Source organism: Salvelinus namaycush, chromosome 26, assembly GCF_016432855.1.
Source record: "Salvelinus namaycush isolate Seneca chromosome 26, SaNama_1.0, whole genome shotgun sequence".
Taxonomy (NCBI): Eukaryota; Metazoa; Chordata; class Actinopteri; order Salmoniformes; family Salmonidae; genus Salvelinus; species Salvelinus namaycush.
The window spans coordinates 36,574,201-36,591,256 of record NC_052332.1 but is presented as its reverse complement, the minus strand read 5'-3'; the positions used below and the strand labels follow the sequence as shown (position 1 = coordinate 36,591,256).

The window sequence follows — 17,056 nt, the reverse complement described above, 5'->3', positions numbered from 1 at the left end:
GAATTTGAAAAGGATGAGACAGATTGCCAGAAGTAATGTCTTGATGCAGAGCAGGGTATATTTTCTTCACGTTTCACATGTCAAGCCCCTTTCAGCAATCACAAGCACAATGAAGTCAAGCGTAGGTCCCATTCAGTACAGATAAATAGACGAGAGGTCAGAGGTGACTCACCGAGCCCGGCGCTCTGACAGATGCTGTACATGTCTCTACGAGATGCCAGCTTCAGGTCAGGCCCCTTCTCTTCCTCCTCCTCCTCCACCTCTTCCTCTACCTCTTCCTCCTCACCTGAAAGGATTGGAGTGTGTGGAATGTGTGGAGTGTGGAAATCACACAAAAAAAGTCAAAACAGGGTTGTTGAAAAGGTGCTGTTATTTTACTTTATACAACAACGACACCTTTTACTATATACAACAACGACACCTTTTACTATATACAGCAACGACACCTTTTACTATATACAGCAACGACACCTTTTACTATATACAACAACGACACCTTTTACTATATACAGCGACGACACCTTTTACTATATACAACGACGACACCTTTTACTATATACAGCGACGACACCTTTTACTATATACAGCAACGACACCTTTTACTATATACAACAACGACACCTTTTACTATATACAGCAACGACACCTTTTACTATATACAGCGACGACACCTTTTACTATATACAGCAACGACACCTTTTACTATATACAGCAACGACACCTTTTACTATATACAGCAACGACACCTTTTACTATATACAGCAACGACACCTTTTACTATATACAGCAACGACACCTTTTACTATATACAGCAACGACACCTTTTACTATATACAGCAACGACACCTTTTACTATATACAGCAACGACACCTTTTACTATATACAGCAACGACACCTTTTACTATATACAGCAACGACACCTTTTACTATATACAACGACACCTTTTACTATATACAACAACGACACCTTGCTTTGATATTTTAGCCAGCAGTCTCAGGGTGTGATTTCAAAGAAATAGGGAAACATCGAAATCCTCTTGGCAGCCATTTTGATCTCCTTATCAAATAATTTCTGGGTTAACAATATGGTTATTCAATATAATAGTAATCAGTTATAATTGTCAACATGGCGTCCAACCTTCCTCGTTGACCTCAATCTTCTTCTTCTTCTTCTTCTTCTTCTTGCTGGCGGCCTTGGCTGCGTTCTGCATCTTGGGGATGTCTCGGCCATAGTACAGAAGGAAGTGACTATACACATCACTCAGCTCATCTATGGACTGGACGTCCTTCAGTCTGCAGGGGGTAGAGGAGGGGGCAGGGGAGGAGAAGGGCGAGGGCAGCAGAGGGGAACAGTAAGACTAGCTGGACTTTACTAAATGGGTCCTGGCTTCTGTGAAGACATGGGGCTATGAGACTTCTGAACTTTGATGTACTATCATGTTATGGGAAGTCTGTTGACTTTCTAGACACAGACAAAGCCCTGAGAAGAAAACACATCTCTATGCTTCATCTGTATCCGGGAAACTGGCCCTTAGTGCATTACAACACTTGAGCACACGTTGTGGGAAAGACCATATCATCCAAAAAAAATTATTCCTGAACTTCCTATCTAGCCTTTTAGACCTGTTGCTATAACGTTTACACAATGTACAGGACTGAGCTTGTCAATCACGGGTCCCATTGACCCTGTTAATACCACTGTTCTCCTACGGCCGTGTTTAGACATACCTCTCCATGGATAACTATTCTGATCAAAAGTAGTGCACTATATAGGGTGCCATTTTGGAAGCAGTCCCCATTTCCTCTGACCCTGTGTGGAACCGTACTACGTACCTCTCCATATCAGCAGTGTCCAGGGGTCTGATGCCGTCGGCCAGGGGCTTGTCAGGGTCGGCAGAGATCTGCTCATACTGGTACCCCTGCATCCTCCGGAACAGACGTGTCAGGTTCTGCTTCCTGCTCTTCAGCTGGCACCACTGAGGTCAGGGGTCGAGGGACAGGAAGTGGGTCAATACGAGGAGAATCAACAATGGAACGAGGCTTCTGGATTACAGTTGGTACAACCTAAAAGCAAAGGTTACCAACTGCTGGTAAACACAGAAGTGTGTGAGCCTCCAGGTCTTATGTCACATGACAAAGGTCATCCTTTACCTTCTCGTCCCACTGCCAGACCTTCCACAGGTCGTTGATGTTGAGCTCCGGTTCCACGTACTCCTTCCTGTAGAATGCGATGAACGGAACCTGGAGGGAACAGAGAGAGAGACACACACACACAAACACACACTGTTAGAGCCTTAGCGACTACACACACACTGTTTGAGCCTTAGCCACTACACACACACACACACACTTTTAGAGCCTTAGCCACTACACACACACACACACACACACACACACACACTGTTAGAGCCTTAGCCACTACACACACACACTGTTAGAGCCTTAGCCACTACACACACACACACTGTTAGAGCCTTAGCCACTACACACACACACACTGTTAGAGCCTTAGCCACTACACACACACACACACTGTTAGAGCCTTAGCCACTACACACACACACACACTGTTAGAGCCTTAGCCACTACACACACACACACTGTTAGAGCCTTAGCCACTACACACACACACACTGTTAGAGCCTTAGCCACTACACACACACACACTGTTAGAGCCTTAGCCACTACACACACACACACACACACACACTGTTAGAGCCTTAGCCACTACACACAGACACACACTGTTAGAGCCTTAGCCACTACACACACACACACACTGTTAGAGCCTTAGCCACTACACACACACACTGTTAGAGCCTTAGCCACTACACACACACACTGTTAGAGCCTTAGCCACTACACACACACACACACACACTGTTAGAGCCTTAGCCACTACACACACACACACACAGTTAGAGCCTTAGCCACTACACACACACACACACACACAGTTAGAGCCTTAGCCACTACACACACACACAGTTAGAGCCTTAGTCACTACACACACACACACACACACACACACACAGTTAGAGCCTTAGTCACTACACACACACACACAGTTAGAGCCTTAGCCACTACACACACACACACACTGTTAGAGCCTTAGCCACTACACACACACACACACTGTTAGAGCCTTAGCCACTACACACACACACACACACACACACACACACACACACACACACTGTTAGAGCCTTAGCCACTACACACACACACACTGTTAGAGCCTTAGCCACTACACACACACACACTGTTAGAGCCTTAGCCACTACACACACACACACACACTGTTAGAGCCTTAGCCACTACACACACACACTGTTAGAGCCTTAGCCACTACACACACACACACACACACTGTTAGAGCCTTAGCCACTACACACACACACACACACACACACACACACACACACACACACACACACACACACACACACACACACACACACACACAGTTAGAGCCTTAGCCACTACACACACACACTGTTAGAGCCTTAGCCACTACACACACACACACACACACACTGTTAAAAGCCTTAGCCACTACACACACACACACACACAATGTTAGAGCCTTAGCCACAACACACACACACTGTTAGTATCAGGGCAGTGTACCTCAAAATGCTGATTCCTCATGAAGTTGAGGGCCTCCTTAATCTTGGCGATGGTGCTGGGGCCCTTCCTGCTAAAGTTAGTTGTGGCCCCTCTGTCCAGGTAATCTGTACTCTCCTGAACACACAGACAACAGTTGATTTAAAAACAAAGTAAAAATAGTATGATAGTGGACTGAGATAGTAAGGTCTGTGCTGGGATGTTCATGTGTTTTAGCTGTATGATAATAGTGAGGGTAATGGGATGTTCATGTGTTTTAGCTGTATGATAATAGTGAGGGTAATGGGATGTTCACGTGTTTTAGCTGTATGATAATAGTGATGGTAATGGGATGTTCATGTGTTTTATCTGTATGATAATAGTGATGGTAATGGGATGTTCATGTGTTTTATCTGTATGATAATAGTGAGGGTAATGGGATGTTCACGTGTTTTAGCTGTATGATAATAGTGAGGGTAATGGGATGTTCACGTGTTTTATCTGTATGATAATAGTGAGGGTAATGGGATGTTCACGTGTTTTATCTGTATGATAATAGTGATGGTAATGGGATGTTCACGTGTTTTATCTGTATGATAATAGTGATGGTAATGGGATGTTCACGTGTTTTATCTGTATGATAATAGTGAGGGTAATGGGATGTTCACGTGTTTTATCTGTATGATAATAGTGAGGGTAATGGGATGTTCACGTGTTTTAGCTGTATGATAATAGTGAGGGTAATGGGATGTTCACGTGTTTTATCTGTATGATAATAGTGAGGGTAATGGGATGTTCATGTGTTTTATCTGTATGATAATAGTGAGGGTAATGGGATGTTCATGTGTTTTAGCTGTATGTTAATAGTGAGGGTAATGGGATGTTCATGTGTTTTAGCTGTATGATAATAGTGAGGGTAATGGGATGTTCACGTGTTTTAGCTGTGTGATAATAGTGAGGGTAATGGGATGTTCACGTGTTTTATCTGTGTGATAATAGTGAGGGTAATGGGATGTTCACGTGTTTTAGCTGTGTGATAATAGTGAGGGTAATGGGATGTTCACGTGTTTTAGCTGTGTGATAATAGTGAGGGTAATGGGATGTTCATGTGTTTTATCTGTATGATAATAGTGAGGGTAATGGGATGTTCATGTGTTTTAGCTGTATGATAATAGTGAGGGTAATGGGATGTTCACGTGTTTTATCTGTATGATAATAGTGAGGGTAATGGGATGTTCACGTGTTTTATCTGTGTGATAATAGTGAGGGTAATGGGATGTTCACATGTTTTATCTGTATGATAATAGTGAGGGTAATGGGATGTTCATGTGTTTTAGCTGTATGATAATAGTGAGGGTAATGGGATGTTCATGTGTTTTAGCTGTATGATAATAGTGAGGGTAATGGGATGTTCACGTGTTTTATCTGTATGATAATAGTGAGGGTAATGGGATGTTCATGTGTTTTAGCTGTATGATAATAGTGAGGGTAATGGGATGTTCACGTGTTTTATCTGTATGATAATAGTGAGGGTAATGGGATGTTCACGTGTTTTAGCTGTATGATAATAGTGAGGGTAATGGGATGTTCATGTGTTTTAGCTGTATGATAATAGTGAGGGTAATGGGATGTTCACGTGTTTTATCTGTATGATAATAGTGAGGGTAATGGGATGTTCACGTGTTTTATCTGTATGATAATAGTGAGGGTAATGGGATGTTCACGTGTTTTATCTGTGTGATAATAGTGAGGGTAATGGGATGTTCACGTGTTTTATCTGTATGATAATAGTGAGGGTAATGGGATGTTCACGTGTTTTATCTGTATGATAATAGTGAGGGTAATGGGATGTTCATGTGTTTTAGCTGTATGGTAATAGTGAGGGTAATGGGATGTTCACGTGTTTTAGCTGTATGATAATAGTGAGGGTAATGGGATGTTCACGTGTTTTAGCTGTATGATAATAGTGATGGTAATGGGATGTTCACGTGTTTTATCTGTATGATAATAGTGAGGGTAATGGGATGTTCACGTGTTTTATCTGTATGATAATAGTGAGGGTAATGGGATGTTCACGTGTTTTACGATTTAATGAAAACCCCTAAATTCATGTTCCTTCTTTGTCCTGGTTTCCTATGGAATCACTCTCCACAGCAGGTCAGAGGCTCAAATCTGTATAGACATGGTGGGGGTGGCCTGAGGTAGTGTGTGTATGTAGTCAATGTGTAATGTGTGTATGCAGTCAATTTGTGTATGGGTAGTCAGTGTGTGTATGCAGTCAATTTGTGTATGGGTAGTCAGTGTGTAGTGTGTGTGTGTGTGCAGTCAGTGTGTAGTGTGTGTGTGTAGTCAGTGTGAGTGTGTGAGTGAGTGCGAGTATGTGTGTGAGTGTGTGTGTGAGTGTGTGTGTAGTGTGAGTGTGTGTGTGAGTGTGTGTGTAGTGTGTGTGTGTGTAGTGTGTGTGTGTGTAGTGTGTGTGTGTGTGTGTGTAGTGTGTGTGTGTGTGTAGTCAGAGGTTCCTACCTGCATGGAGATGGTGGGGGTTGAGAAAGCGTTTCTGTAGATCCACTCTGCCTCTTCCTCCAACTCATCATCCTCAGCAGGCTTCACTGGGATGGAGCGCAGCTACAGGACGGAGTGTGAGACGCACACGGCTTTATTAACATATCACAACTAGATTCAAGAACACAGGAGGGTGAAACAGACAAACACAACCCTACCTGGAACCTCTCTGGCATGTCTGTGGAGCGGATCTCGTTGTCCTGGTCAGTCATGTGACTACTCTCCAGCTCGCTGGGCTCGTAGAGCTCGAAGATGCTCTTCCTCCCCACTCTCCTCTTCGTTGGCTTCTTGGGCCGGTCCCAGCCCTCTTCATCCTGGTCCTCCTCCTCTTCCTCACCCTGTTCATAAGCACCGTCGGCGTCGAACTCCGCAAAGTCAAAGTCGCCGCCGAAGATCTCCTGAGCTTCCTGGAGGGCTCTGTAGACGGGGACAGAAGAACAGAGGGGACAGGTGAAAACATTCTGCTCTCAATGGTTGTTCAGCATTTGATGGAAGGAAACCTCTAGGACGGATGGGATCGTATACAGGTCTGTCCACACTAACCCTGAGATGGTGAACACTATCCCTAACCCTGAGGTGGTGAACACTATCCCTAACCCTGAGGTGGTGAACACTATCCCTAACCCTGAGGAGGTGAGTGAACACTATCCCTAACCCTGAGGTGGTGAGTGAACACTATCCCTAACCCTGAGGTGGTGAGTGAACCTGTGAACACTATCCCTAACCCTGAGGTGGTGAGTGAACACTATCCCTAACCCTGAGGTGGTGAGTGAACACTATCCCTAACCCTGAGGTGGTGAGTGAACACTATCCCTAACCCTGAGGTGGTGAGTGAACACTATCCCTAACCCTGAGGTGGTGAACACTATCCCTAACCCTGAGGTGGTGAACACTATCACTAACCCTGAGGTGGTGAGTGAACACTATCCCTAACCCTGAGGTGGTGAGTGAACACTATCCCTAACCCTGAGGTGGTGAACACTATCCCTAACCCTGAGGTGGTGAGTGAACACTATCCCTAACCCTGAGGTGGTGAACACTATCCCTAACCCTGAGGTGGTGAACACTATCACTAACCCTGAGGTGGTGAGTGAACACTATCACTAACCCTGAGGTGGTGAGTGAACACTATCCCTAACCCTGAGGTGGTGAGTGAACACTATCCCTAACCCTGAGGTGGTGAGTGAACACTATCCCTAACCCTGAGGTGGTGAGTGAACACTATCCCTAACCCTGAGGTGGTGAGTGAACACTATCCCTAACCCTGAGGTGGTGAGTGAACACTATCCCTAACCCTGAGGTGGTGAACACTATCCCTAACCCTGAGGTGGTGAACACTATCCCTAACCCTGAGGTGGTGAACACTATCCCTAACCCTGAGGTGGTGAACACTATCCCTAACCCTGAGGTGGTGAACACTATCCCTAACCCTGAGGTGGTGAACACTATCCCTAACCCTGAGGTGGTGAACACTATCCCTAACCCTGAGGTGGTGAACACTATCCCTAACCCTGAGGTGGTGAACACTATCCCTAACCCTGAGGTGGTGAACACTATCCCTAACCCTGAGGTGGTGAACACTATCCATAACCCTGAGGTGGTGAACACTATCCCTAACCCTGAGGTGGTGAACACTATCCCTAACCCTGAGGTGAACACTATCCCTAACCCTGAGGTTAACACTATCCCTAACCCTGAGGTTAACACTATCCCTAACCCTGAGGTTAACACTATCCCTAACCCTGAAGTTAACACTATCCCTAACCCTGAGGTGGTGAGTGAACACTCACGCGTCCGTGTATCCTGAGAACTTCTTGCTTCTCCTCTTGGTGATAGGTTGGCCATCGTCGTCCACGATAAAGTCATCAATATCTGAGGAAATAAGTGATTATCAGAGCCAGGAAGTTTTCAGACAAAATGATCTTTCCTGTAATATGTTTATATTTGCATATATAGAACAGAGTTTTTCAAAAATAATTTCAGGTACTAAATGTAACATTATCATCAAAAGTACCCGACTCCTCCTCTCCCTCCTCTTCCTCCTCCTCATCGAGGCGTTCACCATGGCGACGTAGGGGCGGGTCGACTGTCTCTCCCTCCTCCAGCTCCCCCTCTCCGTCCTCGTCATCTCCTCTGTGGAAGATCTCGTCTGCGATCTGGTCCTTCTCGTCATCTTCATCATCATCCATAGTCTTCACACGGTCATACTTCTTCTTCTGTCAGGACAACAGAGGACGGAGAGACGTTTAAACTGGGGTCCATGTCCTCATAGAGGATGGCGAGGATGGGGGAAAGATGTTTAAACTGGAGCCCATTTCAGGTTATGCATTTATATGATACTTGAATATGTTATCATGACTCATTTGAATCACAAAGCATCTCAGAGTAGGAGTGCTGATATAGGATCAATTTAGCCTTTTCGATAACAATTACATGATTATAATTGAAGTGATTGCTTACCCTAACCCAGACAGGAAGGGACTGCTAACCCTAACCCAGACAGGAAGGGACTGCTAACCCTAACCCAGACAGGAAGTGACTGCTAACCCTAACCCAGACAGGAAGTGACTGCTAACCCTAACCCAGACAGGAAGTGACTGCTAACACTAACCCAGACAGGAAGTGACTGCTAACCCTAACCCAGACAGGAAGTGACTGCTTACCCTAACAGGAAGTGACTGCTAACCCTAACCCACACAGGAAGTGACTGCTTACCCTAACCCAGACAGGAAGTGACTGCTAACCCTAACCCAGACAGGAAGTGACTGCTTACCCTAACCCAGACAGGAAGTGACTGCTTACCCTCCTCTTGACTTTGACTCCCAAGTTCTCCTCAATAAGGTCCAGATCATCATCATCCAGGTAGTCGTCATAGTCTATGGAGGAAGGGAGTGAGAGAGAGGGGGAAAGAGGGAGGAAGGGAGTGAGAGAGAGGGGAAAGAGGGAGGAAGGGAGTGAGAGAGAGGGGGAAAGAGGGAGGAAGGGAGTGAGAGAGAGGGGGAAAGAGGGAGGAAGGGAGTGAGAGAGAGGGGGAAAGAGGGAGGAAGGGAGTGAGAGAGTGGGGAAAGAGGGAGGAAGGGAGAGAGAGGGGGAGCGAGGGAGTGAGAGAGAGGGGGAAAGAGGGAGGGGGGGTAGAAAGAGGGTGGGAGGGAGAGGTAGGAAAGGAGCGAGAGAGGGGGGGGGCGAGGGAGGAAAGGAGCAAGAAAGGGGTAGGAAGGTAGGAAAGGAGAGATAGAGGGAAAAGTGTGACAGAGAAGAAATTAGTTTACATAAAATTGCTTTCATTTATCTACTAGGCAAGACTACCAATTTTTGGGGAATGAAATCTCTCAAACAGCCCTGAAGCCCAAACTTACTGCGTTTCTTGCGTCTGTGTCTGACTTCATCCTCTGAGTCGCTGCCGCTGCCCGCTCCTCCGCTTTTCTTCTCTTCCTCATCTTCATCCACATCATCGTCGATGAGCCCCATCAGGTTCCCGTGCTCATCCTGGTCCTCTGTGTTTAACTCTTCCTCCTCTTCCTCTGTTGGGGGTTGGAGGAAGAATTAAACACACATGCAAACATTTGCTCATAAACTAAACACACAGATGAATACATGATAGAGGAATTGCACGAATCATACGAAATCAGTACATTGTAATCATGTGCTCACCATCATCCATAAACGCCTGGGTCTTTTTAGGCTTCAGGTCTTTCTCTTCAAACTCCTCCTCCGACTCCTCAGCCTCGCTATCGATGAAGTCAGACATGTCTGCAAGGCCTGGACACACACGCTACAGGTTAACACAAGGATCGCACTAAAAGAGAGAATTTGTCTCATATATTTAAATAATATTAGTTTCAGAGTTGCTTTAACAGTCTTGCTGTCAGTTTCAATGATGCACCAAACCAGGAAAGCTAGTAAGGCACTCGATCCCGCACAACAACGTTCAGAAGAGAGAATCGTGGATGGATTGAGAACCGTAACGAGTTGCGCGATTCTGGAACAACATGTTCAAACAGATGATTGACGTCTCACGCAAACAAAAGACCAGTAAACACCAGTGAACAGAAAAGACAAACGGCACACTTAGATACTACAGTACCTAGCTAGCTAACGTTAGGTACGGTTAATTTAAGAAACCAATGTTGCGCTGGGATGCTTGGTTTTCTAGCCAACCATCTCTACAGTTTTATAGAACGCTTACATAACTAGCCAACTATGCTTTTTCGTTGTTTTGAACTTCGTATCTCAGTAGCTAATTAGCTATATACCCATGCTAACTGGCTAGCAAGCACAAAAACTCCATTAGCTAGCTAAGTTAAACGTGAAGGGCTTTCGTTAGCCATGTGGCGACTTTCAGTTGTTATATTACCAAGACACGTTGATAATGAACTCTGAATTGTGTATCCTTGACTTCAGTTAGCAATATGTTTTGTTGCTAAATCAAGGTACTGGGAGACGACAACAACAAGGCCCCTGTAGCTAGTTAACTTAGCTAACAGCACGTTAACAAATTAGCCAGGGGGACAACAGTCAATGCTATTGTTCCCATGTTGTTGGCGCGGGATTATTTCACTGGACACCAAACTCCTTTGTTAAAATAACTTACTTCTCCCTGCGACGATACTTGACCTAAATCCTTGAAATGTAGAAGGATATGTTGCTATGCTATATTTTCGAACAGCTTCTAATAATAAAAATGGCTGATGAATAGCGGCGTGTTGAATTCCGGTGGTAAGGAAACTTCCGACTCTGTGTGAAGTGGTTTTTGCTCGTGGAGCCCATCCACTCCCTCTGGTGGACAATATTATAACGTCAAGTCCTGCGACCACGTTCCGCAGCGATAAAAGGAAAATAACGAACTAACAAGTGTTGATTTCAACGTAAACAAACGAAGTAGACTCATAAGTACTTTAAAGTTATAACGAAACCCACAAAAGCCCCATCACTTTTCATCTAAAGTGACTAATCCGCGCCAGCAGGGGGAGCTGTCATATTATCCCTCCTTCCCCACTGTACCGTTTTGATGACGTAGCATAAACTAATGAAAATCGCTGAGTTGAGTGGCAGCTGCGAGCGGTAATGGATAACTGTACTGGTCATTCACACTTTTTATTGAGCGCTTTCTTATTAACATGTTTATTTGGGCTATCGCTCGGGACGGAACTAAGCTTTGTGACTTGCGGCTCGGTCGTGAAGCTGTTAAATGTAAAGCACAATGTCAGACTGCACTCTCACGACGTGCGCTACGGCTCCGGTGAGTCAATGTGTTCTTGCTAGTTAGCCAACTGCCAGCGTCTACTAGTAGCTAACTATAGCTTGGATACAGAGAAATGGAAAACAGCTTGACTTGATTATATTCTCTCTCTTCTCCATTGTTCTCACTCATGTTTCTGTTTGCCTGACGATGTATTGGTCTCTCTCTGTCCTGCCAGGCAGCGGGCAGCAGTCAGTAACAGGCGTGACCACGGTGGAGGACAGTAACAGTTACTGGAGTGTACGGGGCACCAGCGGGGCCCTGTGTCACCGGGGGACTCCTATTAAGTGTGGTCAGACCATCCGCCTCACACATGTCAACACTGGACGCAACCTGCACAGCCACTACTTCTCCTCTCCGCTTTCCTCCAACCAGGTCAAGGGAAACATCATGTTTGTGACCCAAATGACACCCTATTCCCTATTTAGACCAGGGCCCATATGGCTATAGTTAAAAAGGGCCCATATGGTTCTGGTCAAAAGTAGTGCTCTGGATAGCGCAGGGGTACTCAACTCATACCCTACGAGGTCCGGAGCCTGCTGGTTGTCTGTTCTACCTGATAATTATTTTGCACACAACTGGTGTCACAGGTCTAGATCAGTCCCTGATTAGGGGAAACAATGAAAAAGGGCAGTGGAACTGTCTTCGAGGTCCAGAGTCGAGTTTGAAGGGTATAGGGAATAGGCTGTCATTTGGGGGAAAAGGCTAAGTCAATATTTGTTTATTCTGTTTTGAAACACTTTAGCCTCGCTCACTGTGTGGAGATAAGTGTATCACCATGTATCACAAGAGGTCTGGACCTTCATGGCACAGGAGGTTGTAGGGTGTGTTGTCCTTGACCTGTAACTTCAGGGATGCCCTGCTCTCTGTCCCCCTCAATCACTAACTACAATACTAAAAAGATATATCATTGTATAATTGTTCATGCTTTCTCTGATCCTCTTTCTCCCTCCCCCGTGCTTTCTCTCCCTCTCCCCCCTCTCTCAGGAGGTGAGTGCGTTTGGTGAGGAGGGAGAAGGAGACCACCTGGATGAGTGGACGGTGCAGTGTGGAGGGGCGGTGTGGCAGCGCGAGGAGGCTGTCCGCTTCCAGCACGCCTCCACCGATGCATTGCTATCGATTACGGGGGAGCAGTATGGCCGGCCCATCCACGGGCAGAGGGAAGTGCACGCCATGACGGGCCCCAGCCAGCACAGCCTGTGGAGGGCCATGGAGGGGGTCTATATGAAGCCCAGTGAAAGCCCACTAGGGAACAAGGACTACAGCCATCCTCTACACACAGAGTTCTGATTCAATCAGACTACAGCCATCCACGACACACAGAATTCTGATCTGACTACAGCCATCCTCTACACACAGAATTCTGATCTGACTACAGCCATCCTCTACACACAGAATTCTGATCTGACTACAGCCATCCTCTACACACAGAATTCTGATCTGACTACAGCCATCCTCTACACACAGAATTCTGATCTGACTACAGCCATCCTCTACACACAGAATTCTGATCTGACTACAGCCATCCTCCACACACGGACTGACTATAGCCATCCTCTGCACAGAGTTTTGATTCTCAATCAACCTGACCTGGCTCTATATACCATTTTCCTCCCTGTTGTCGCTCTCTCGCTCTCTCTCTCCTCCCCCCCACCCACCCACCCAGAGTTGTGATCTCCTCTGGACCCTGTATCCAAATCAACTTAGTTGTCTGCCTACCTGTTTCTTACTCAACTCCCTCTGTTTTGAGGACACTCTAACGCACAGTGGATATAATCTGGGGGTTGCCAGGACAACTACAGAACTCTTTGATCAATCCAATCTCTGTCACCTGACCTCATCAACAGAGACTATTTGATACACTAAACGAATGCTGCTACAAGATGTAGTAAATACTATTTTCTATTTCCCCTCCACACACCTCCTCCCAACGTGGTACTCTCCCCTCCACACCTCCTCCCAGCGTGGTACTCTCCCCTCCACACACCTCCTCCCAGCGTGGTACTCTCCCCTCCACACACCACCTCCCAGCGTGGTACTCTCCCCTCCACACCTCCTCCCAGCGTGGTACTCTCCCCTCCACACACCTCCTCCCAACGTGGTACTCTCCCCTCCACACACCTCCTCCCAACGTGGTACTCTCCCCTCCACACACCTCCTCCCAACGTGGTACTCTCCCCTCCACACACCTCCTCCCAACGTGGTACTCTCCCCTCCACACACCTCCTCCCAGCGTGGTACTCTCCCCTCCACACACCTCCTCCCAACGTGGTACTCTCCCCTCCACACACCACCTCCCAACGTGGTACTCTCCCCTCCACACACCTCCTCCCAACGTGGTACTCTCCCCTCCACACACCTCCTCCCAGCGTGGTACTCTCCCCTCCACACACCTCCTCCCAGCGTGGTACTCTCCCCTCCACACACCTCCTCCCAACGTGGTACTCTCCCCTCCACACACCACCTCCCAGCGTGGTACTCTCCCCTCCACACACCACCTCCCAACGTGGTACTCTCCCCTCCACACACCACCTCCCAGCGTGGTACTCTCCCCTCCACACACCTCCTCCCAACGTGGTACTCTCCCCTCCACACACCTCCTCCCAGCGTGGTACTCTCCCCTCCACACACCACCTCCCAGCGTGGTACTCTCCCCTCCACACACCACCTCCCAGCGTGGTACTCTCCCCTCCACACACCTCCTCCCAACGTGGTACTCTCCCCTCCACACACCTCCTCCCAGCGTGGTACTCTCCCCTCCACACACCTCCTCCCAGCGTGGTACTCTCCCCTCCACACACCTCCTCCCAACGTGGTACTCTCCCCTCCACACACCACCTCCCAACGTGGTACTCTCCCCTCCACACACCACCTCCCAACGTGGTACTCTCCCCTCCACACACCACCTCCCAACGTGGTACTCTCCCCTCCACACACCACCTCCCAACGTGGTACTCTCCCCTCCACACACCACCTCCCAACGTGGTACTCTCCCCTCCACACACCTCCTCCCAACGTGGTACTCTCCCCTCCACACACCTCCTCCCAGCGTGGTACTCTCCCCTCCACACACCTCCTCCCAACGTGGTACTCTCCCCTCCACACACCTCCTCCCAACGTGGTACTCTCCCCTCCACACACCTCCTCCCAACGTGGTACTCTCCCCTCCACACACCTCCTCCCAACGTGGTACTCTCCCCTCCACACCTCCTCCCAGTGTGGTACTCTCCCCTCCACACACCTCCTCCCAGTGTGGTACTCTCCCCTCCACACACCTCCTCCCAACATGGTACTCTCCCCTCCACACACCACCTCCCAACGTGGTACTCTCCCCTCCACACACCTCCTCCCAGCGTGGTACTCTCCCCTCCACACACCTCCTCCCAGCGTGGTACTCTCCCCTCCACACACCTCCTCCCAACGTGGTACTCTCCCCTCCACACACCTCCTCCCAGCGTGGTACTCTCCCCTCCACACACTTCCTCCCAACGTGGTACTCTCCCCTCCACACACCTCCTCCCAACGTGGTACTCTCCCCTCCACACACCTCCTCCCAACGTGGTACTCTCCCCTCCACACACCTCCTCCCAGCGTGGTACTCTCCCCTCCACACACCTCCTCCCAGCGTGGTACTCTCCCCTCCACACACCACCTCCCAACGTGGTACTCTCCCCTCCACACACCTCCTCCCAGCGTGGTACTCTCCCCTCCACACACCTCCTCCCAGCGTGGTACTCTCCCCTCCACACACTTCCTCCCAACGTGGTACTCTCCCCTCCACACACCTCCTCCCAACGTGGTACTCTCCCCTCCACACACCTCCTCCCAGCGTGGTACTCTCCCCTCCACACACCTCCTCCCAGCGTGGTACTCTCCCCTCCACACACTTCCTCCCAACGTGGTACTCTCCCCTCCACACACCTCCTCCCAGCGTGGTACTCTCCCCTCCACACACCTCCTCCCAACGTGGTACTCTCCCCTCCACACACCTCCTCCCAGCGTGGTACTCTCCCCTCCACACACCTCCTCCCAGCGTGGTACTCTCCCCTCCACACACCACCTCCCAACGTGGTACTCTCCCCTCCACACACCTCCTCCCAGCGTGGTACTCTCCCCTCCACACACCTCCTCCCAGCGTGGTACTCTCCCCTCCACACACTTCCTCCCAACGTGGTACTCTCCCCTCCACACACCTCCTCCCAGCGTGGTACTCTCCCCTCCACACACTTCCTCCCAACGTGGTACTCTCCCCTCCACACACCTCCTCCCAACGTGGTACTCTCCCCTCCACACACCTCCTCCCAGCGTGGTACTCTCCCCTCCACACACCTCCTCCCAGCGTGGTACTCTCCCCTCCACACACTTCCTCCCAACGTGGTACTCTCCCCTCCACACACCTCCTCCCAGCGTGGTACTCTCCCCTCCACACACCTCCTCCCAACGTGGTACTCTCCCCTCCACACACCTCCTCCCAGCGTGGTACTCTCCCCTCCACACACCTCCTCCCAGCGTGGTACTCTCCCCTCCACACACCTCCTCCCAACGTGGTACTCTCCCCTCCACACACCTCCTCCCAGCGTGGTACTCTCCCCTCCACACACCTCCTCCCAGCGTGGTACTCTCCCCTCCACACACCTCCTCCCAACGTGGTACTCTCCCCTCCACACACCTCCTCCCAACGTGGTACTCTCCCCTCCACACACCTCCTCCCAACGTGGTACTCTCCCCTCCACACACCTCCTCCCAACGTGGTACTCTCCCCTCCACACACCTCCTCCCAGCGTGGTACTCTCCCCTCCACACACCTCCTCCCAGTGTGGTACTCTCCCCTCCACACACCTCCTCCCAGCGTGGTACTCTCCCCTCCACACACCTCCTCCCAGCGTGGTACTCTCCCCTCCACACACCTCCTCCCAACGTGGTACTCTCCCCTCCACACACCTCCTCCCAGCGTGGTACTCTCCCCTCCACACACCTCCTCCCAGCGTGGTACTCTCCCCTCCACACACCTCCTCCCAGCGTGGTACTCTCCCCTCCACACACCTCCTCCCAGCGTGGTACTCTCCCCTCCACACACCTCCTCCCAGCGTGGTACTCTCCCCTCCACACACCTCCTCCCAGCGTGGTACTCTCCCCTCCACACACCTCCTCCCAACGTGGTACTCTCCCCTCCACACACCTCCTCCCAGCGTGGTACTCTCCCCTCCACACACCTCCTCCCAACGTGGTACTCTCCCCTCCACACACCTCCTCCCAGCGTGGTACTCTCCCCTCCACACACCTCCTCCCAGCGTGGTACTCTCCCCTCCACACACCTCCTCCCAGCGTGGTACTCTCCCCTCCACACACCTCCTCCCAGCGTGGTACTCTCCCCTCCACACACCTCCTCCCAACGTGGTACTCTCCCCTCCACACACCTCCTCCCAGCGTGGTACTCTCCCCTCCACACACCTCCTCCCAACGTGGTACTTCAACATAGACATGTAAATGTATGTGAGACACCAGAACAAAAACAGCTAGTGATTTTATTGTTCTGTATGTCAGAGGTGCTACATGGCCATTTTGGTAGTGCCTCTAAGATGGTGCGCCGCCCCATGTCTGACTGGTTATAGAATAGGGTAAATATGACTTTGTTGGTCCCCTGATAT

The 17,056-nt window shown here is 49.3% G+C and overlaps 2 protein-coding genes across 2 annotated transcripts in view; one reads left to right on the top strand and one right to left on the bottom strand.

Moving 5' to 3' along the window:
* Positions 1-10,898, bottom strand: part of supt6h (SPT6 homolog, histone chaperone and transcription elongation factor) — a 28,951-nt gene extending 18,053 nt beyond the window's left edge. The window contains exons 1-13 of the mRNA XM_038964766.1: positions 10,761-10,898; positions 9,821-9,928; positions 9,526-9,690; positions 8,972-9,045; positions 8,184-8,385; positions 7,960-8,041; positions 6,328-6,586; positions 6,131-6,232; positions 3,632-3,745; positions 2,153-2,242; positions 1,835-1,977; positions 1,140-1,294; positions 173-286 (exon numbers count right to left, since the gene is read on the bottom strand). Coding sequence (XP_038820694.1) covers positions 173-286; positions 1,140-1,294; positions 1,835-1,977; positions 2,153-2,242; positions 3,632-3,745; positions 6,131-6,232; positions 6,328-6,586; positions 7,960-8,041; positions 8,184-8,385; positions 8,972-9,045; positions 9,526-9,690; positions 9,821-9,917 — 1,597 coding nt within the window. The 5' untranslated portion in view covers positions 9,918-9,928; positions 10,761-10,898. The remainder of the gene's footprint in view (positions 1-172; positions 287-1,139; positions 1,295-1,834; positions 1,978-2,152; positions 2,243-3,631; positions 3,746-6,130; positions 6,233-6,327; positions 6,587-7,959; positions 8,042-8,183; positions 8,386-8,971; positions 9,046-9,525; positions 9,691-9,820; positions 9,929-10,760) is intronic.
* On the top strand, positions 10,834-13,418 carry sdf2 (stromal cell-derived factor 2). Its single transcript, XM_038965340.1, has 3 exons — positions 10,834-11,408; positions 11,587-11,783; positions 12,396-13,418. Exons 1-3 carry the CDS (start codon positions 11,234-11,236, stop codon positions 12,696-12,698), a joined length of 675 nt encoding a protein of 224 aa, XP_038821268.1. The 5' UTR covers positions 10,834-11,233; the 3' UTR covers positions 12,699-13,418.
* The last annotated feature ends 3,638 nt before the right edge of the window (positions 13,419-17,056 follow it).